The 16,097-nt window shown below is 43.4% G+C and overlaps 1 protein-coding gene and 1 long non-coding RNA gene across 10 annotated transcripts in view; one reads left to right on the forward strand and one right to left on the reverse strand.

Moving 5' to 3' along the window:
* Positions 1-13,714, reverse strand: part of LOC118147379 (uncharacterized) — a 74,561-nt gene extending 60,847 nt beyond the window's left edge. For all 6 annotated transcript variants that reach the window (XR_013526754.1, XR_013526752.1, XR_013526750.1 and 3 more), the window contains exons 1-3: positions 13,608-13,714; positions 12,740-12,917; positions 905-5,842 (exon numbers count right to left, since the gene is read on the reverse strand). This is a non-coding gene — a long non-coding RNA (uncharacterized LOC118147379). The remainder of the gene's footprint in view (positions 1-904; positions 5,843-12,739; positions 12,918-13,607) is intronic.
* Positions 13,715-13,778: 64 nt separating this feature from the next.
* DNAJC27 (DnaJ heat shock protein family (Hsp40) member C27) overlaps positions 13,779-16,097 on the forward strand; it is a 28,356-nt gene continuing 26,037 nt past the window's right edge. For 3 of the 4 annotated variants that reach the window (XR_013526749.1, XM_002757987.7, XM_078349808.1), the window contains exon 1: positions 13,779-14,022. Coding sequence is in view for 2 of the 4 variants with exons in the window: in XM_002757987.7 (XP_002758033.1) it covers positions 13,936-14,022 (87 nt within the window). In the remaining 2 variants the exon portion in view is untranslated. Of the gene's footprint in view, positions 14,023-14,132; positions 14,285-16,097 lie in introns of those variants that run through there. The other variant, XM_008981052.5, reaches the window with a different exon arrangement.

A 16,097-nucleotide genomic window follows, 5' to 3' on the forward strand; every position in this document is an offset into this window, starting at 1 on the left:
ATTTTCACCTTTCTAAGAGGTATAGACCTAGGAGTTGAATTGCTTTGTCATAGGGTACATCTGTCACCCAGGCTGGAGTGCAGTGGTGGAATCATGGCTCATTGCAGCCTCAATTTCTTGGGCTCAGGTGATCCTCCCACCTCAGCCTCCCAAATAGCTGGGATCACAGGCCCACGCCACCATGCCCAGCTAATTTTTGTATTATTTGTAGAGATGGGATCTCCCTAATGTTGCCCAGGCTGGTCTTGAACTCCTGGACTCAAGTGATCCTGCCCACCGCCTCCCCAAGTGCTGGGATTACGGGTGTGAGCCATTGTGCCAGGCAACAGGTATTTCATATAAGAAGAAACAACCCTTAAAAATATGAAAAGGCACTCAACCTCATTAGTCACCAGGGAAATGCAAATTAAAACTACAATTAGATACTACTACAAATGTCTAAGGAAGGCTAAAATTAAAAGACTAGCAAAATTGAGGGGCCAATGAGAATTTGGAACAGCTGAAAATTTCATTCACTGTTGGGAGTGTAAGTTGACAGCCACTTTGGAAAACTGTTTGGCAGTACCAACCAAAGCTGAACAGACCTACCCAATGACAAAGCAATTCAACTCCTAAGTTGAATTAGAAATGTGAGTGTTGTATAAGTAACGTTGATGGACTTTAACTGCAAAATGTTAAAACTGAGTCAAATTGCTAATATGCATAATCAATCAGCAGCAGACTGATCATTTGAAATATTATTTCAGGGCTGGGCACTAGTGGCTCATGCCTGTAATCCCAGCACTCTGGGAGGCCAAGGCGGGTAGATCACCTGAGGTCAGGAGTTCAATATCAACCTGGCCAACACAGTAAAACCTTGACTCTATTAAAAATACAAAAATTAGCCAGGCATGGTGGCACACACCTGTAGTCACAGCTAGTCAGGAGGCTAAGGCAGGAGAACCACTTGAACCTGGGAGGCAGAGGTTGCAGTGAGCTGAGATCGTGCCTCCACACTTCAGCCTGGGTGACAGGGTGAGACTCTGCCTCGAAAAAAAAAAAAAAAAAACTTCTTTCAGTTGTCCATTATAAGCAACATGTTGGCTAGATGTGGTAGCTCACACCTGTAATCCCAGCACTTTGGGAGGCTGAGACAGGAGGAAAACTCGAGACCAAGAATTCAAGACAAGCTTATAGCAAGGCCTGTCTCTGCAGAAAAGAAAACAAAATTAGCCTGGCATGGTGGCATGTGCCTGTAGTCCTCGCTACTCAGGAGACTAAGGTGGGAGGATTCCTTGAGCCTAGGAGGTTGAGGCTATGGTGAGGTATGGTCATATCACCACACTCTACCCTGGGTGACTGAGTGAGACCCTGTGTCTAAAAAAAGTAAAACAAAAATCAACGTTGTTCTCAATTTTGAATTGTTATCCACAATTTTTTTTGAGACAAGGTCTCATTCTTTCACCCAGGCTGGAGTGCAATGGCTCAATCCCAACCCAGTGCAACCTCTGCCTTCTGGGTTCAAATAATCCTCCTACCTCTGCCCCCAGACCAGGTGAGACTACAGGTGCCTGTTACCACACTCAGAAAATATTTGTATTTTTTGGTAGAGATGGGGTCTCATCATGTTGCCCAGGCTGGTCTTGAACTCCTGACCTCAAACAATACACCAACCTCAGCCTCCCAAAGTGCTGGAATTACAGCTTTCACCTGGCCAATCCACAACTTTTGAATATTATCTCTGCTATATATTTACCCAAATTGTTAAAGAGAGCTGGGTTAAAAAGTAGAGCCCTGTGCCATAGCTCTAAAGATTTCCCTCCTTTCTTTTCTTTTCTTTCCTTTCTCCCTCTCCCCTTCTCTCCCCTTCACTTCCCTACCCTTCCTTTCCCTTCCCTACATTTTTATTAGGCAATTGGGTGCCATTAACTGCAACTAGATATGTAGGTGGAAACACTGGTTTGTGCCAAAAATCTCTCCATGAGGAGCCAGAATGGTATGGCTGGAGAACCTCAAGATCTAGAGAAGGGCATTTTAGGAAGAGGCCTGTATACAAAGGCCATGAGCTGCATGTGAACTTGACATTCAAAGAACAGAAGGAAGATAGCATTTGAGCACTTCCAGTAATCCTCTAGGTACCTCAGGATGTCGCCCAAGAAATTGGCACCTTGCTCTGAGCCCAAATTTTTCTTGGTTGGGTTGATAATAATTTTCTTTCTTTTCTTCTTCTTTTTTTTTTGAGATGGAGTCTCCCTGTCACCCAGGCTGGAATGCAATGGCACAATCTTGGCTCATTGCAACCTCTGCTTTCTCCTGCCTCAGCCTCCCGAGTAGCTTGGGTTACATGCGCCTGCCACCAGGCCCAGCTAATTTTTTGTATCTTTAGTAGAGATGGGGTTTCACCATGTTGGCCAGGCTGGTCTCAAACTCCTGACCTCATGATCTGGTTAATGGTAATTTTCTACCTGCCCATATTACTGAATATCACTTGTTATGTGTTCCTTATTGCTATATTCCACTGCTTGTTGGCATCTTTGCTTCATTGTCTTGGCACTTTCAAGATGGCTCAATCCCAGGGCTGGCAAGGTGGTGCTGCTTGTCATATGGGAGCTCAGCTGTGGTTGTGGGTGTGAGTGGGAAGCTCCAGTTTCTCTCTCGATGGTCCTCTCCATGAAGAGCTGGAATCTTCACAGTTTGGTGGCTAGATTCCAAAAGTGAGCATTTCAAGAGAACCAGAAGGAAATTGCATTGCCTTTTATGGCTTAGTTTTGGAGGTGGCATGACGTCACTAACACCATAGTTACAATTCCACGCAGATTCAAGGTAGAGAAACATAGACCTATGAAGAGGAGTCTCCAGCCCATTCTTAGAATTTCATATGGGAACCTTGAAGACATTATGCTAAGTGACATAAGCCAGCCATTCTACTCAAATGAGGTGGCTAGAGTACTCAAATTCATGGAGACAAAAGTAGAATGATGGGTGCCAGGAGCTGGGCGGGAGGAGAGGAGGAGAGTTAGTGCTCAGTGAGTATGGAGTGTCAGTTTGGGAAGATGAAAAAGTTCTGGAGACAGATGGCAGTGATGGCACATACAACAACGTGAATGTGCCTAATGCCACTGAGGTATACATTTTTAAATGGTTAAAATGATACATTTTACGTTATGTGTATTTTGCCACTACGTAAAAAAGGTCATATGGAATGGGAGATGTCACAGCCACTTTTGGAAAAGATGAACCACCACACACTCTTTGGGATGGTCTGTAGTAGGATGAGTACAGGGATGTCTACAGGGAAGCATAATATGCCCGCAGACTCAGAACTAAAACCCTCTACCCTAATAAGGAAGGCAGAAAGTCTCAATGGAGTCAGGGGTCCAAGGTTCTCACATTGCTCAAGAGACTCATCCTCATGCCAGGTGCTTGTCCAAGATTTTTACTCCCCTTTACCATCAGCCTGGTTTCTATGACTCTTCAGAATCTCCCAGTAGTTGTTTTTTTTTCCTTCCTTCCTTCCCTGTCCTCCCCACTTCTCCTTCTCTCTCTCTCTTTCTTGAGGAAGAGTCTCACTCTGTTGTCCAGGCTGGAGTGTGATGGCACAATCTCAGCTCACTGCAACTTTTGGCTCTTGGATTCAAGCGATCCTCCCACCTCAACCTCCCTTAGGATTACAGGTGTGCACCAACACACTCAGCTAATTTTTGTCTTTTTAGTACAGATGGGGTTTTGCCATGTTTTGCAGGCTAGTCTTCAACTCCTAACCTCAAGTGATTTGCCTGCCTTGGCCTCCCAAAGTGCTGGAATTACAGGCAGGAGCCACTGCACCCAGCTCTGTTATTGCTCTTTTAATCAGTGGGAGAGTTCATCTAAAGTGTTTACACTACCATACTGGAAGCAAAACTCCTTAAAAAATTGAATTTGTAGTTAAAAACTTTCCCACAAAAACTTGGTCACTGAGAGGAATTGTTACCAACTTTTCAGTGTGTATATTAGTCTTCTATTGCTGTATAACAAATTACCACAAATTTAACAGTTTCAAACAATAGACATTACACATCTTGAAGTCCTATAAGTCAGAAGGTCAGGCATACAGAGGCTGGGTTCTCTAGCCCAGAAATCTCACAAAGGGCCAGGATAGTGGCTCAGGCCTGTAACCCCAGCACTTTGGGAGGCCGAGGTGGGAGGCTCATTTGAGGCCAGGAATTTAAGACTAGCCTGGGCAATATAGTGAGACCTTGCCTCTACAAAGAATAATTAGCCAGGCATGGTGCTACACACCTGTAGTCACAGCTACTTGGAAGGCTGAAATAGGAGGATCGCTTGAGCCCAGGAGGTCAAGGCTGCAGTGAGCTATGATTTTGCCACTGCATTCCAGCCTGGGCAACAGAGAGAGCCTGTTTCAAAAAAATAGGCCGGGTGCAGTGGCTCATGCCTATAATCCTAGCACTCTGGGAGGCCAAGGCAGGTGGATCACTTGAGGCCAGGAGTTTGAGACCAGCCTGCACAACATGGCAAAACTCCATTTTTACTAAAAATACAAAAATTAGCTGGGTGTGGTGGTGCACACCTGTAATCCTAGCTACTAGGGAGGCTGAGGTGGGAGGATTGCTTGAATCCAAGAGGCAGAGGTTGCAGTAAGCTGAGATTGCACCACTGCACTCCAGCCTAAGCAATGGAGTGAGACTGAAAAAAAAAAGTCTCACAAGGCTGCAATGAAGGTAGCAGACAGCTGGGTTCTCATCAGAGCTCAGGACCTCCTTCCAAGCTCATTCAGGTATTTGGCAAAATACAGTTACTTCTGGTTGTAGGACTGAGATACCCCTTTTCTTGCTGTTGGCTGGGGTTACTGTCAGCTCCAAGAGGCCACTCTTAGGTCCTTGCTAAGTGTCCCCTTCCAGCCTGGGGAACCTTCCTCCTATCCATTGCTTCTCACATAGTTAATATCCCTTGCCAGGAAAAGCCCTATCCTACTTAAGGACTCATCTGATTGGGTCAGGTCCATGGAGGATAATATCCTTAGTGTAAAAAAAAACTGATTTGGGAGCTTAATTACCAAAATCCCTTGTAGCAGCACACAAATTCATGTTTGATTAACTGCGAGAAGGTACGTGTGTACCAGGAGCCAGGAATCTTGGAGGCCATCTTATAATTCGGCCACCATAGTATGCCAGTTAGATTTCATTTGTTTGTATTTTAAGAGCTTCATCTTCTAAAGTATATAATAAGATATGGATGGTTATAGTATAACCATAGTTACAGTTTGCCTCAAAAATAATCTGGATGAGAGTGGGGTATAGATGAAACAAGATTGATCCATGTTGATAAGGTGGAAAACAAGTGTTCATTATTCTCCCTACTTTTGCTAATTTATGAATTTTGGGCCAGGTGCCACTGCTCATGCCTGTAATCCCAGCACTTTGGGAGGCCAAGGCAGGAGGGTCAATTGAGCTCAGGAGTTTCAGACCAGCCTGAGAAACATGGTGAAGCCCTGTTTAAAAAAAAAAATTGTCACACAAATTATTCAAGAGCATAGAATTTTTTAAACTTCCAAATATGTGTGTGTTGGTAGGTGTTTTTGGGGACAAGGTCTTTGTCTGTCACCCATGCTGGAGTGCAGTGGTGAAATCATAGTTCACTGTAACCTTGAACTCCTGGGCTCAAGTGATTCTTCCACCTCAGTCTTCCAAGTAGGTGGGATTGTAGGCATGCACCACCACAACTGGCTAATTTTTAAATTTTATTTTTGTAGAGACAGGGTCTATGTGGCCAGGGCTGGTCTTGATCTCTTGGCCCCAACAGATCCTCCTACTTCCACTTCTGAAAGTGCTGAGATTGCAGACATGAGCCACGCGTGGCACCTGACCTAAAATGCAAGTATAACATTAATATCTAAACCAGGTAAAGGTAGCATAAAATTACTTTAGTATTAATAATATTACTTACTTCCAACATTACTTAAGAATATAAATGCAAAAATTCTCAAAATGTTACCTTACATAATTTGGCAATATATAACAAAGTAAATGTACATTTACCTTTGATCCAGTAATTCCATTTTTTTTAAGAAATTTACCTTGAAGACATATCCACAATAATACAAAAATACCTAAATGCCCATAAATATATTGACGGAAAAAATTATATATCCATACAATAGGATATTGTGCTATGTAGTTGTAAAAAAAGGAGAATGATCTTTCTTACGTAATAGTGAAATAGCATGTGGTCCTTCCCAGAATATATTGTTAAGTGTAAAAGCAAATTTCAAAATTGTGCACACACATGTTACTTTTTTGTGTCAGAAAGAAGGAGAAATGAGAAAATATACATATAACTGTTCATTTTTTATGGAAAGAAACACAGGAAGGAGTAAACCACAGTCTACATGATTGATTGCCCACAGGAGGTAGGTGGGAAGGGGTGAAAAGGATTGGAATGAAGAGTGAAAGTGACACTCGTGTAGGTATACAGATTGTATTGCTTTAACTTTGAATCTGTTAATGTTTTACATACCCCCAGAACTTAATAAAGTCAATAACCATGAGGGACAAAAACCTGAAACTAAAATACAAAAGAAACAAATGAGCTTAATTGTATATTGAATGGAAACCATAATCACACTGAAGGAAAAAAATGGATTAACCCAACATTTGAACATAATATTTATACTACATGACAAACTATATTTGTCAGTTTTGGACAAAAAGTCATAAACACATACTGAACTCTAGTTCAAAGAGCTTTTGCTTTTTAAAAATGGTATGGGTTAGCAACTCCAAAACTACTTAATATTAGTGTAGGATTGAGCAAATGAGTAAACATAATGAGGATAAAGGGAGCCAGGTTTCTCACTGTTAAAGCAAGGAGTCCTAATACAGAAAGGGAGAAGACTAGAACAAATCCTGTTATGCTAAAATGTATTGGTATTATCCATGTGAACTATATTTTAATAAATGGATTTAGATGCATGTATATATGTATATGTGTTTCTTTTTTGGCTCAATCAACTGAACGGTCCAAAAGCAAAGACACTCTACTACTACTGAGCACACCTAGCACCCAGATCTTGGTTTCTAAATACCATCCTCTATTAAAAGGATCCTTGGAAGCAGGCCTTGTTGCTGTGCTAAGAAAGAAAGTGCTAAACAAACAGAAACAAAAATAACAAAAAAGGTGAAAACATATCAAAAGGACATAGGAGCCAACCTGACTATCAAAATAAATAACATCCATGGAGTAAAATAAGCATATATAAGGTCATACTGATATAAATGAATGAATGAGAAAAGAAAACTTTCCCTTATGGTAGAATACCAAGTAATAAATACAAATGGAATGACAGCGTTGGAAAATCACCATATAGCATCCATCATAGTAATAATCTCTTCAGCCATAAGCAATCATTGGTTCTAAAAATTTGTGGGTGAAAGTTCAGTGAAGAAAGGATACCCATATTATCTCCAAGTACCCCTTTACAAATTACATATTACAAAGGGAAAAGTCACTTTGGATTAGCCTCATGAACCCCACCTTAACCAATAAACTAAAGTAAGCATCATTAATAAACAGAAAAAAATGGCATCTCAACTGATATAATGCCCAAAAAAGAATGTAATATCTTTTTTTTTGATGGAGTCTTGCTTTGTCACCCAGGCTGGAGTGCAGTGGCGTGATCTCAGCTCACTGTAACCTCTGCCTCCCAGGTTCAAGCAATTCTTGTGCCTCAGCCTCCTGAGTAGCTGGGATTACAGGTGCGTGCCACCACTCCCAGTTAATTATTTTGTATTTTTAGTAGAGACAGGGTTTCACCATGTTGGCCAGGCTGGTCTCGAACTCCTGACCTCAGGTGATCTGCTCACCTTCACCTCCCAAACTGCTGGGATTATAGGCATGAGCCACCTCTCCTAGCCCATAACATCTTTTCTGTAGTATTCCAGTCAAACACAACTAAATCTAATTTCAAGAATACACCAGATAAACACAAATTGAGGAATATTCTAAAAATAACTTATTTTGAAAGAGAAAGAAAAGTTGAGGAACCATTCCAGCTTAAAGAAGACTAAAGATACATGATAACTAAATAATCCTAGATTAGATCCCAGACCAGTTGACTGAGTCAAATATGGCTATAAAGGGTATCACTGGCTGGGTGCAGTGGCTCACGCCTGTAATCCCAGCACTTTGGGAGGCCAAGGTGGGCAGATCACGAGGTCAGGAGTTCAAGATCAGCCTGGCCAACATGGTGAAATCCCATCTCTACTAAAAATACAAAAATTAGCTGGGCATGGTGGCTCATGGCTATAATCTCAGCTACTTGGGTGGCTGAAGCAGGATAATTGGTTGAACTGGGACCCAGGAGGCAGAGGTTGCAGTAAGCCAAGATTGTGCCACTGCACTCCAGCCTGGGCTACAGAGCAAGATTCCCGCTCAAAAAAAAGAAAATATTATTGGGACAAATGGTGAAACTTGAGTATTAACTGTGGGTTAGATAAAAGTTTTCCAGCTGGACACGGTGGCTCACACCTGCAATCCCAGCACTTTGGGAGACCAAGGTGGGCAGATCACAAGGTCAGGAGATCAAGACCATCCTGGCCAACATGGTGAAACCCTGTCTCTATTAAAAAATACAAAAAACTTGCCAGGCGTGGTGGTGAATACCTGTAGTCCCAGCTATTCAAGAGGCTGAGGCAGGGGAATCACTTGAACCCGGGAGATGGACGTTGCAGTGAGCCAAGATCGTGCCACTGCACTCCAGCCTGGTGACAGAGCAAGACTCTGTCTCAAAAAAAAAAAAAAAAAAAAAAAAAAAAATTTCCCAAGTTTTCTTTGTTCACAGTGCTTTCAGTATCTCAGTACTTTTTTTTTTTTTTTTGACACGGAGTCTCACTGTGTCAACCAGGCTGGAGAGCAGTGGCATCATCTCGGCTCACTGTAACCTCCACCTTCCAGGTTCAAGGTATTCTCTTGCCTCAGCCTCCTGAGTAGCTGAGATTACAGGTGCCTGACACCATGCCTGGTCAATTTCTATATTTTTAGTAGAGAAGAGGTTTCACCATGTTGGCCAGGCTGATCTTGAACCCCTGACCTCAACTGATCCACCCACCTCAGCCTCCCAAAGTGCTGGGATTACATCTGTGAGCCACCACGCCCAGCCTCTCAGTATTTCACGATGCCCCTTGGTGAAAAGAAATATCTAGGTCCAAACAACTTATTAAGTATTTATGCCTTAATAATTTAAGTAGCCATTTGAAAAAAAAATACATGCAAATTAATAGGAAAACGACATTTTTATTTCATTCTTAAATAATCACACTTACTCAAGGGATGTGTGGACCTGTAGGGCACATACTTCTTAAAACCTTGGAATCAGATTGGGCGAAGGCCACCCTCATTTCCTGTTCTGCATTGATTTTTGCACTGTACTCTCTTCATCACAACCAACTGGAAAACCCAGATCAAGATATGACATAGCCAAGGAATTTGGCACCATCTATTGTCGAAACTGTAAACAACCTCAAGCTAGTTTTGCATAGTCTGTTTCATTTTGTTTGCCTTGAAAATTTAGAATGCAAGATATTCCACAGATATGTCCCTGTGAATTTACTGGGGAGCTGTGAGGTACCTCAGTGCACTGATTCAAACCACAGGATTTTATAATAGTGCAGTCATGCTGCATTTTCTGATTTTGATATATAGTTGCCAGGTAAAGAATAAACTTCTTTTTCTGAGGAAACACACATTGAAGTATTTATGGATAAAGAAAACTATTGGCTGGGTGCAATGGCTCATGCCTATAATCTCAGCTCTTTGGGAGGCTGAGGCAGGAGGATTGCTTGAGCCCAGGAGTTCAAGACCAGCCTGGTCAACACAGCGAGACTCCCTCTCTAAAAAAAAAATATACATACAGTAGAAAATGTAGTTATACATATTAAAATATATATATATATATATACACACACACATATATACATACATATATATACACATAGTATATGTAAATGTGTATATTATATATGTTTATGTGTGCATATATATATATACATTTTCTTTTCTTTTTTGAGCTATTCTCCTGCCTTAGCCTCCCAAGTCACTGGGATTACAGGCATCTGCTACCACACCTGGCTAATTTTTATATTTTTAGTAGAGATGGGTTTCACCATGTTGGCAAGGCTGGTCTCAAACTCCTGACCTCAAGTGATCTATCTGCCTTGGAATCCCAAAGTGCTAGGTTTATAGGTGTGAGCCATCAAGCTGAGCCTGTGTTTATATCTCTATCTAGCTATCTATCTAAATCTATCTATAAAAGATGCCTGCAAATAAACCTCTGACTACTCAGAAAAATGTGAATATACATGTACATATAGACAGCACAGTGATATAGTAAATGGGACAAAATGTTAACAATTGATGAATTTGGATAAAGTATAGGCAAGATTTTTTTGCTACCATTCTTGAAACTTTTTGTGTAAAATTATTTTAAAATAGTCTTGAAAGATGAAATGCAATACTACATTTTAAGGTATATATTCATATGTAGTAAAACAATTTTAAATGCCTGAAAATTAAAGCAGCATTCAGATTGTTGCAACTGTTTGCAGAGAGGAAAGATGTATTGGGAAAAGCTACACACAGTATGAGTGATGTTTTCTTCTTTCTATTTGAGACAAGGGCCTCACCTTGTTGCCCAGGCTGGAGTGCAGTGGCAATGATCACAGCTCACTTTGGCCTCAACCTCCCAGGCTCAGGTGATTCTCCCACCTCAGCCTCCTGAATAACTGGGACTACAGCCTTGGGCCACTACATGGCATTTTTTTTTTTTTTTTTTTTAAGAGAAAGGGTTCTACCATGTTGCCCAGGCTGATCTCGATCCTGGGCTCAAATGATCCACTGGCTTTAGCCTCGGCCTCCCAAGGTGCTGGGATTACAGGTGTGGGCTACCATATCCAGTGGTGATATTTTATTTCTTAAACTGGCTGGGGGATACATAGCTATTCATTCCATTATACATTATATCTTTAAGTATGTCTAAAATATTTCATACTTTTTATTTTTTGAGACAGTCTCACTCTTGTCGCCCAGGCTGCAGTGCAGCGTCTTGATCTCAGCTCACTGCAACCTCTGCCTCCCGGGTTCAAGCGATTCTCCTGCCTCAGCCTCTTGAATAGTTGGGACTACAGGCCGCACCACCACGCCTGGCTAAGTTTTGTACTTTTAGTAGAGATGGGGTTTCCCCATGTTGTTCAGGCTGGCCTCAAACTCCCGACCTCAGGTGAACTGCCCACCTTGGCCTCCCAAAGTGCTGGGATTACAGGCGTGAGCCACCACGCCAGGCCCCCATAATTTACTTTCTAACAATACACATTTTAAAAATGTAGGATTTTTCTTAATACATAAAAAAGGTATGAGCAAATGAAAGCATGTAGCTACTGTCTGCTGGGAGGCCACTACCCCTTCATATGCATTACCTTCTACAATCCTTACCACCACCTCATGCCTACATCATATGCCAACATTAAGTATAATGGGCTGGCTCCAGAATCCATGTTTAAACCATACCTCCCAGGTCCATACCATGGAAAGAGCAGCTAACTCGTGCTGATTTTTATTTTTTTTATATTCAAAGATGCAGGACAGGGGGGATTTTCTTGCTCTTTCAATTCCAAACTAATTTAATGCATACAATAGAAAATGTAGCTATACATATTAAAATGTCAAAAGAATCAATATGGGCCAGATGTGGTGGCTCATGCCTGTCATCCCAGCACTTTGGGAGGCCAAGGCAGGCGGATCACCTGAGGTCCACAACTCAATACCAGCCTGGCCAATAAGGAGGAACCTCATCTCTACTAAAAATACAAAAATTAGCTGGGTGTGGTGGCGGGCACCCGTAATACCAGCTACTCAAGTGGCTGAGGCAGGAGAATTGTTTGAGCCCGGGAGGCGGAGGTTGCAGTGAGCCGAGATTGCACCATTGCACTCCAGCCTGGGCAACAAGAACGAAACTCCGTTTCAAGGGAAGAAAAAAAAAAGCATCAATATGAAAAAACAGTAATCAATTTAAATCTCTAATATGTTTTATTGCTTAGTCTCAACAGTACCATTCTTAATCAGTCGTTTAACAGCTACCGTATTATGGGGTCTAAGGTGAAGTGTAGAATAAATTGGATGTTTAGTAATTTATTAAATCATACTAAGAAGCTAGCATGTGGATTCTTTTAAGCTTTAAAAGTATCCAAATTCGCCAGGCGTGGTGGCTCACGCCTATAATCCCAGCACTTTCGGAGGCCGAGGCGGGTGGATCACAAGGTCAAGAGATCGAGACCACCCTGGTCAACAAGGTGAAACCCCGTCTCTACTAAAAATACAAAAATTAGCTGGGCATGGTGGTGGGCACCTGTAGTCCCAGCTACTCGGGAGGCTGAGGCAGGAGAATTGCTTGAACCCAGAAGGCGGAGGTTGCGGCTACTCGGGAGGCTGAGGCAGGAGAATTGCTTGAACCCAGAAGGCGGAGGTTGCGGTGAGCCGAGATCATGCCATTGCACTCCAGCCTGGGTAACAAGAACGAAACTCCGTCTCAAAAAAAAAAAAAGTATCCAAATTCTAACCAGGACCTATTTCACATTTGTAAAGAATTTTAGAAGCTTCAGTGAATTAAGTTATATTTGATTATAAAAACAATCCAGAATAAACTTGTCTTAAAAAAAAAAAAACTTAACGTTTGAAAAACACATTTTAAAATTAAAATGTCTGAAAATCTGACCTTAACTATGAACTGTTGAGCCTTTGTTCATTGCCTTCCTGTAATGCACTTCCTTGAAGTTAGGTGAGAAAAGAGGCAATGCTACTTTTGTCTCTGCAATATACAGCCATTCTTTTTCAGGGCACTATAAACAATCATTGCCAAGTTGTATTTATCTTCGGTAACTGAAGCAATTTGGCTGAAAAAAAAAATGACCGTTCCTGTCAGACTGACTTTTATTCAACCAGCTGCTTTTCTCATCCCCTGGAATCAGAGCAGAAAAGTGGTTATCTTAGGCCTCATTATTCTTCCACTGTTACATTGTCAGCTAAAGGGAAGGCGAGAGCAAACTCGAGGTAACGTTCGACGTGAACGGCGGGCAGGGCAGCGGAGGAAACTGACGTCGCACAGCTCCAGCCCCGCACCTCGGCGGAGCGTTAACACCTGCAGCAGGCCGAGCCTTTCTCCGACAGAGGAGTCAACAAATCCATCACAGCTCTGTAACAGGAGGGCTAAGACTAAACTAACGCTCTTGCCTTGACTCCAAATGGACAAATCTATTTAAAAAGAAAAACGATTTGAACGAGAATCAAAATCGCTTCCCGCCTTGCCCAAGGCCCTCTTCCAGAACCAGGGTTCCGACCCTCCCCCCCCACACTTTACTGGCTCCAGTGCCTGCCTCTCGGGGATCTCGAGCAAGGGGAACATAATATTGGACCGGTGAAACGGACCAAGGAATCGAAGAAGAATCCAGGAAAAACAACAACAACAACAACAAATGGACCAGATACTACCCGACCTGCCCTGAATAGTCAATACATTTCCACCACTTGGCCGCGAAAGCAACAAACGTCTCCCGTCCAGGAGCCCCTGACAAGGCCGTGCTCACCCCATAGGGTAAACCCAGCCACCCTCCAACGCCGCCTTCCTGTCAGGGGATGCGGCCCCAGAGACCCGGTAACTGCAGCCGCGTCTCCAGGGCCTGCCGATGACGTCAGCCGCCCTGCGGTAGCATCGCGAGACTCCCACCTCCCTCCCGCGGCTCCCAGCGCTCCCAACCGCCAGCACCTGCTGCCAGGCAGCGGCGGGGATGGCGAGCCGCGGAGCCGAGGCGGTGACGAGAGAAGCGGGTCCGCCATTGGACAAGGAGGCCTGAGGGACGGGCCAGCCGTGCACAAGGAGAGACCGAGGCGGGTTGCCCCGAGAGAGCCAGGGCCATGGAGGCCAACATGCCGAAGCGGAAGGAACCCGGCAGGTCCCTCCGCATCAAAGTCATCTCCATGGGCAACGCCGAAGTGGGGAAAGTGAGTACAGCGCGCCGGGAGGGGCGGGACCCAGCGCAGTGGTGCGACGTGCCCATTGGCTGCAAGGGCGGCCACTCAACAGCCTGGGGCCCGGCCTCCTCTCCGCCCCCGAACAGGCCCGGGTCTCCGCCGAGGGTTGCGACTCCGCGAGCGAAACTCCCTGAGCTTTTTGACCTTTGCGTTGCCCCCTCCTCCTCCGACGTCGCTCTCCCGGAGAAGGTGTCTGGAGTGGCCTCTAAACCTTGAATGTGCCCCCAAAAGAGTAAGGAGGCCTGGGTCCCCATGCTGGGCCGTTGGCCTAGATACCGTGCCCCCGTTCTAGGGGGCCATCTGGGACCGGGAGGTGGAGGATGAAAGTTTAGTTCCCCCAGCTGTGCCTGGGAGCCGGCGGAACGTCATGGGGTGCGTGTGAGAATTTGGGGTTCGCGAAATGGTGCCCGGCAGCCCAGATTCTGCATTCCCGTCACGAGAGAGCGTAATGACGCTGACGTGTTTCACAGAGGATGTGCAGTGGATGGCTGGATCTAGTGGTGTCCCCACATCTGTCAATTCCACCGCCCTTCACTCTACCCTATCTATGCATCAGCTATAAACTCCTTTCGTGTGCTAGAGGGAAGGCCAGAGGTAACCTGAGGCCTTTCCCCATATAAATTCCAACACGGCCTCCTCTTCACCCAAATTCTCTCCCGCTGGGCAAGTGGAAGCTGTTGGTTAAGAACTTCCCAAGGTCGTTAAATCAGTGACTGAGAAACGATTAGAACCCGAGTCTTCACATTCCCACTGCAGTGCTCTTTTCCATCATTGTATTCGGTCAAAATCAACTCGGAAAAAGCTGTTGAGGCAGTGTTTAGGCCAGTGCCCAGCACCCAGGAGATGCTCAGTAGATGTTTGCTAGTGTTTTTTATTTTATGATACTACTTATGTATCAGTGTGCATGTTTTAGCATAACATTCACTTGAAAGTCAACGTTTTTGAACGTCAGCTGTGTAGGTTTTTGTTTTTAAGGAAAAAAAAAGCCTCTATGGACTGGGCTCAGTGGCTCAGGCCAGTAATCCCAGAACTTTGGGAGGCCGAGGCAGGTGGATCACTTGAGGCCAGGAGTTCGAGACTAGCATAACCAACATGGTGAAACCTCATCTCTACTAAAAATACAAAATTATGCAGGCATGGTGGTGCACGCCTTTAATCCCAGCTACTCGGGAGGCAGAGGCTGTAGTGAGCCGAGAGCACACCATTGCACTCCAGCCTGGGAGGCAGCATGACACTCCATCTCAAAAAAAAAAAAAAGTAATTTAACTGTGCCTAATGGTGTAACATTGGAAGCAGCTCAGAATGCCTGGTGTCACCACATCTGTTTAAACATTTGTCTAGTTTTATTAGCCAACGCAATTGGGCAAGACTAAGAAAATATGAAATATTAGAAAGGAGAAGGTAAAATGATCATTATTTGCTAATAATGAGATTGTTTACCTGGAAATCCAAAGAGAATTAACTGAAAAACTATTAGAAACATTACAAAAATTCAGTAAAACAAAATTAATACTAACAAATTAATTTTATTGTGTCTAAATTATATTCATTTAGAATGTATATTGAAAAACAATTTTAATTTACAGAAACAACAAAAATAAAGTGCCTAGGTTTAAACTTAACATGAAATAGGTAGACTATATGAAGACAAGTTTCAGACTCTACGAAGGGACATAAATTACTTAGGCAAATGGAAAGATACACTTTTTCCTTAGATGGGATCACGCAATATTGTATAGATGTGAATTACTCAAAATAACCTACAAATGAAATTCAATTCCAGTGAAAACATCAATAAGGGTTTTCTTTTTCAGAACATAATATAAGATTACTAAAGTCTTTATGAAAAATCAATGTGAAAACAACCAAGAAAATTGTGGGGGGAAAAAAGGAATGAGGGAAGACTAACTGTATCTACCATTTTAAAATATTTTTTAGGCTGAGTGCAGTGGCTCACGCCTGTACTCCTCGCACTCCGGGAAGCTGAGGCAGGCGGATTGCCTGAGCTCAGGAGTTTGAGACCAGCCTTGGCAACACGGTGAAAC

Source organism: Callithrix jacchus, chromosome 14 (assembly GCF_049354715.1).
Source record: "Callithrix jacchus isolate 240 chromosome 14, calJac240_pri, whole genome shotgun sequence".
Taxonomy (NCBI): domain Eukaryota; kingdom Metazoa; phylum Chordata; class Mammalia; order Primates; family Cebidae; genus Callithrix; species Callithrix jacchus.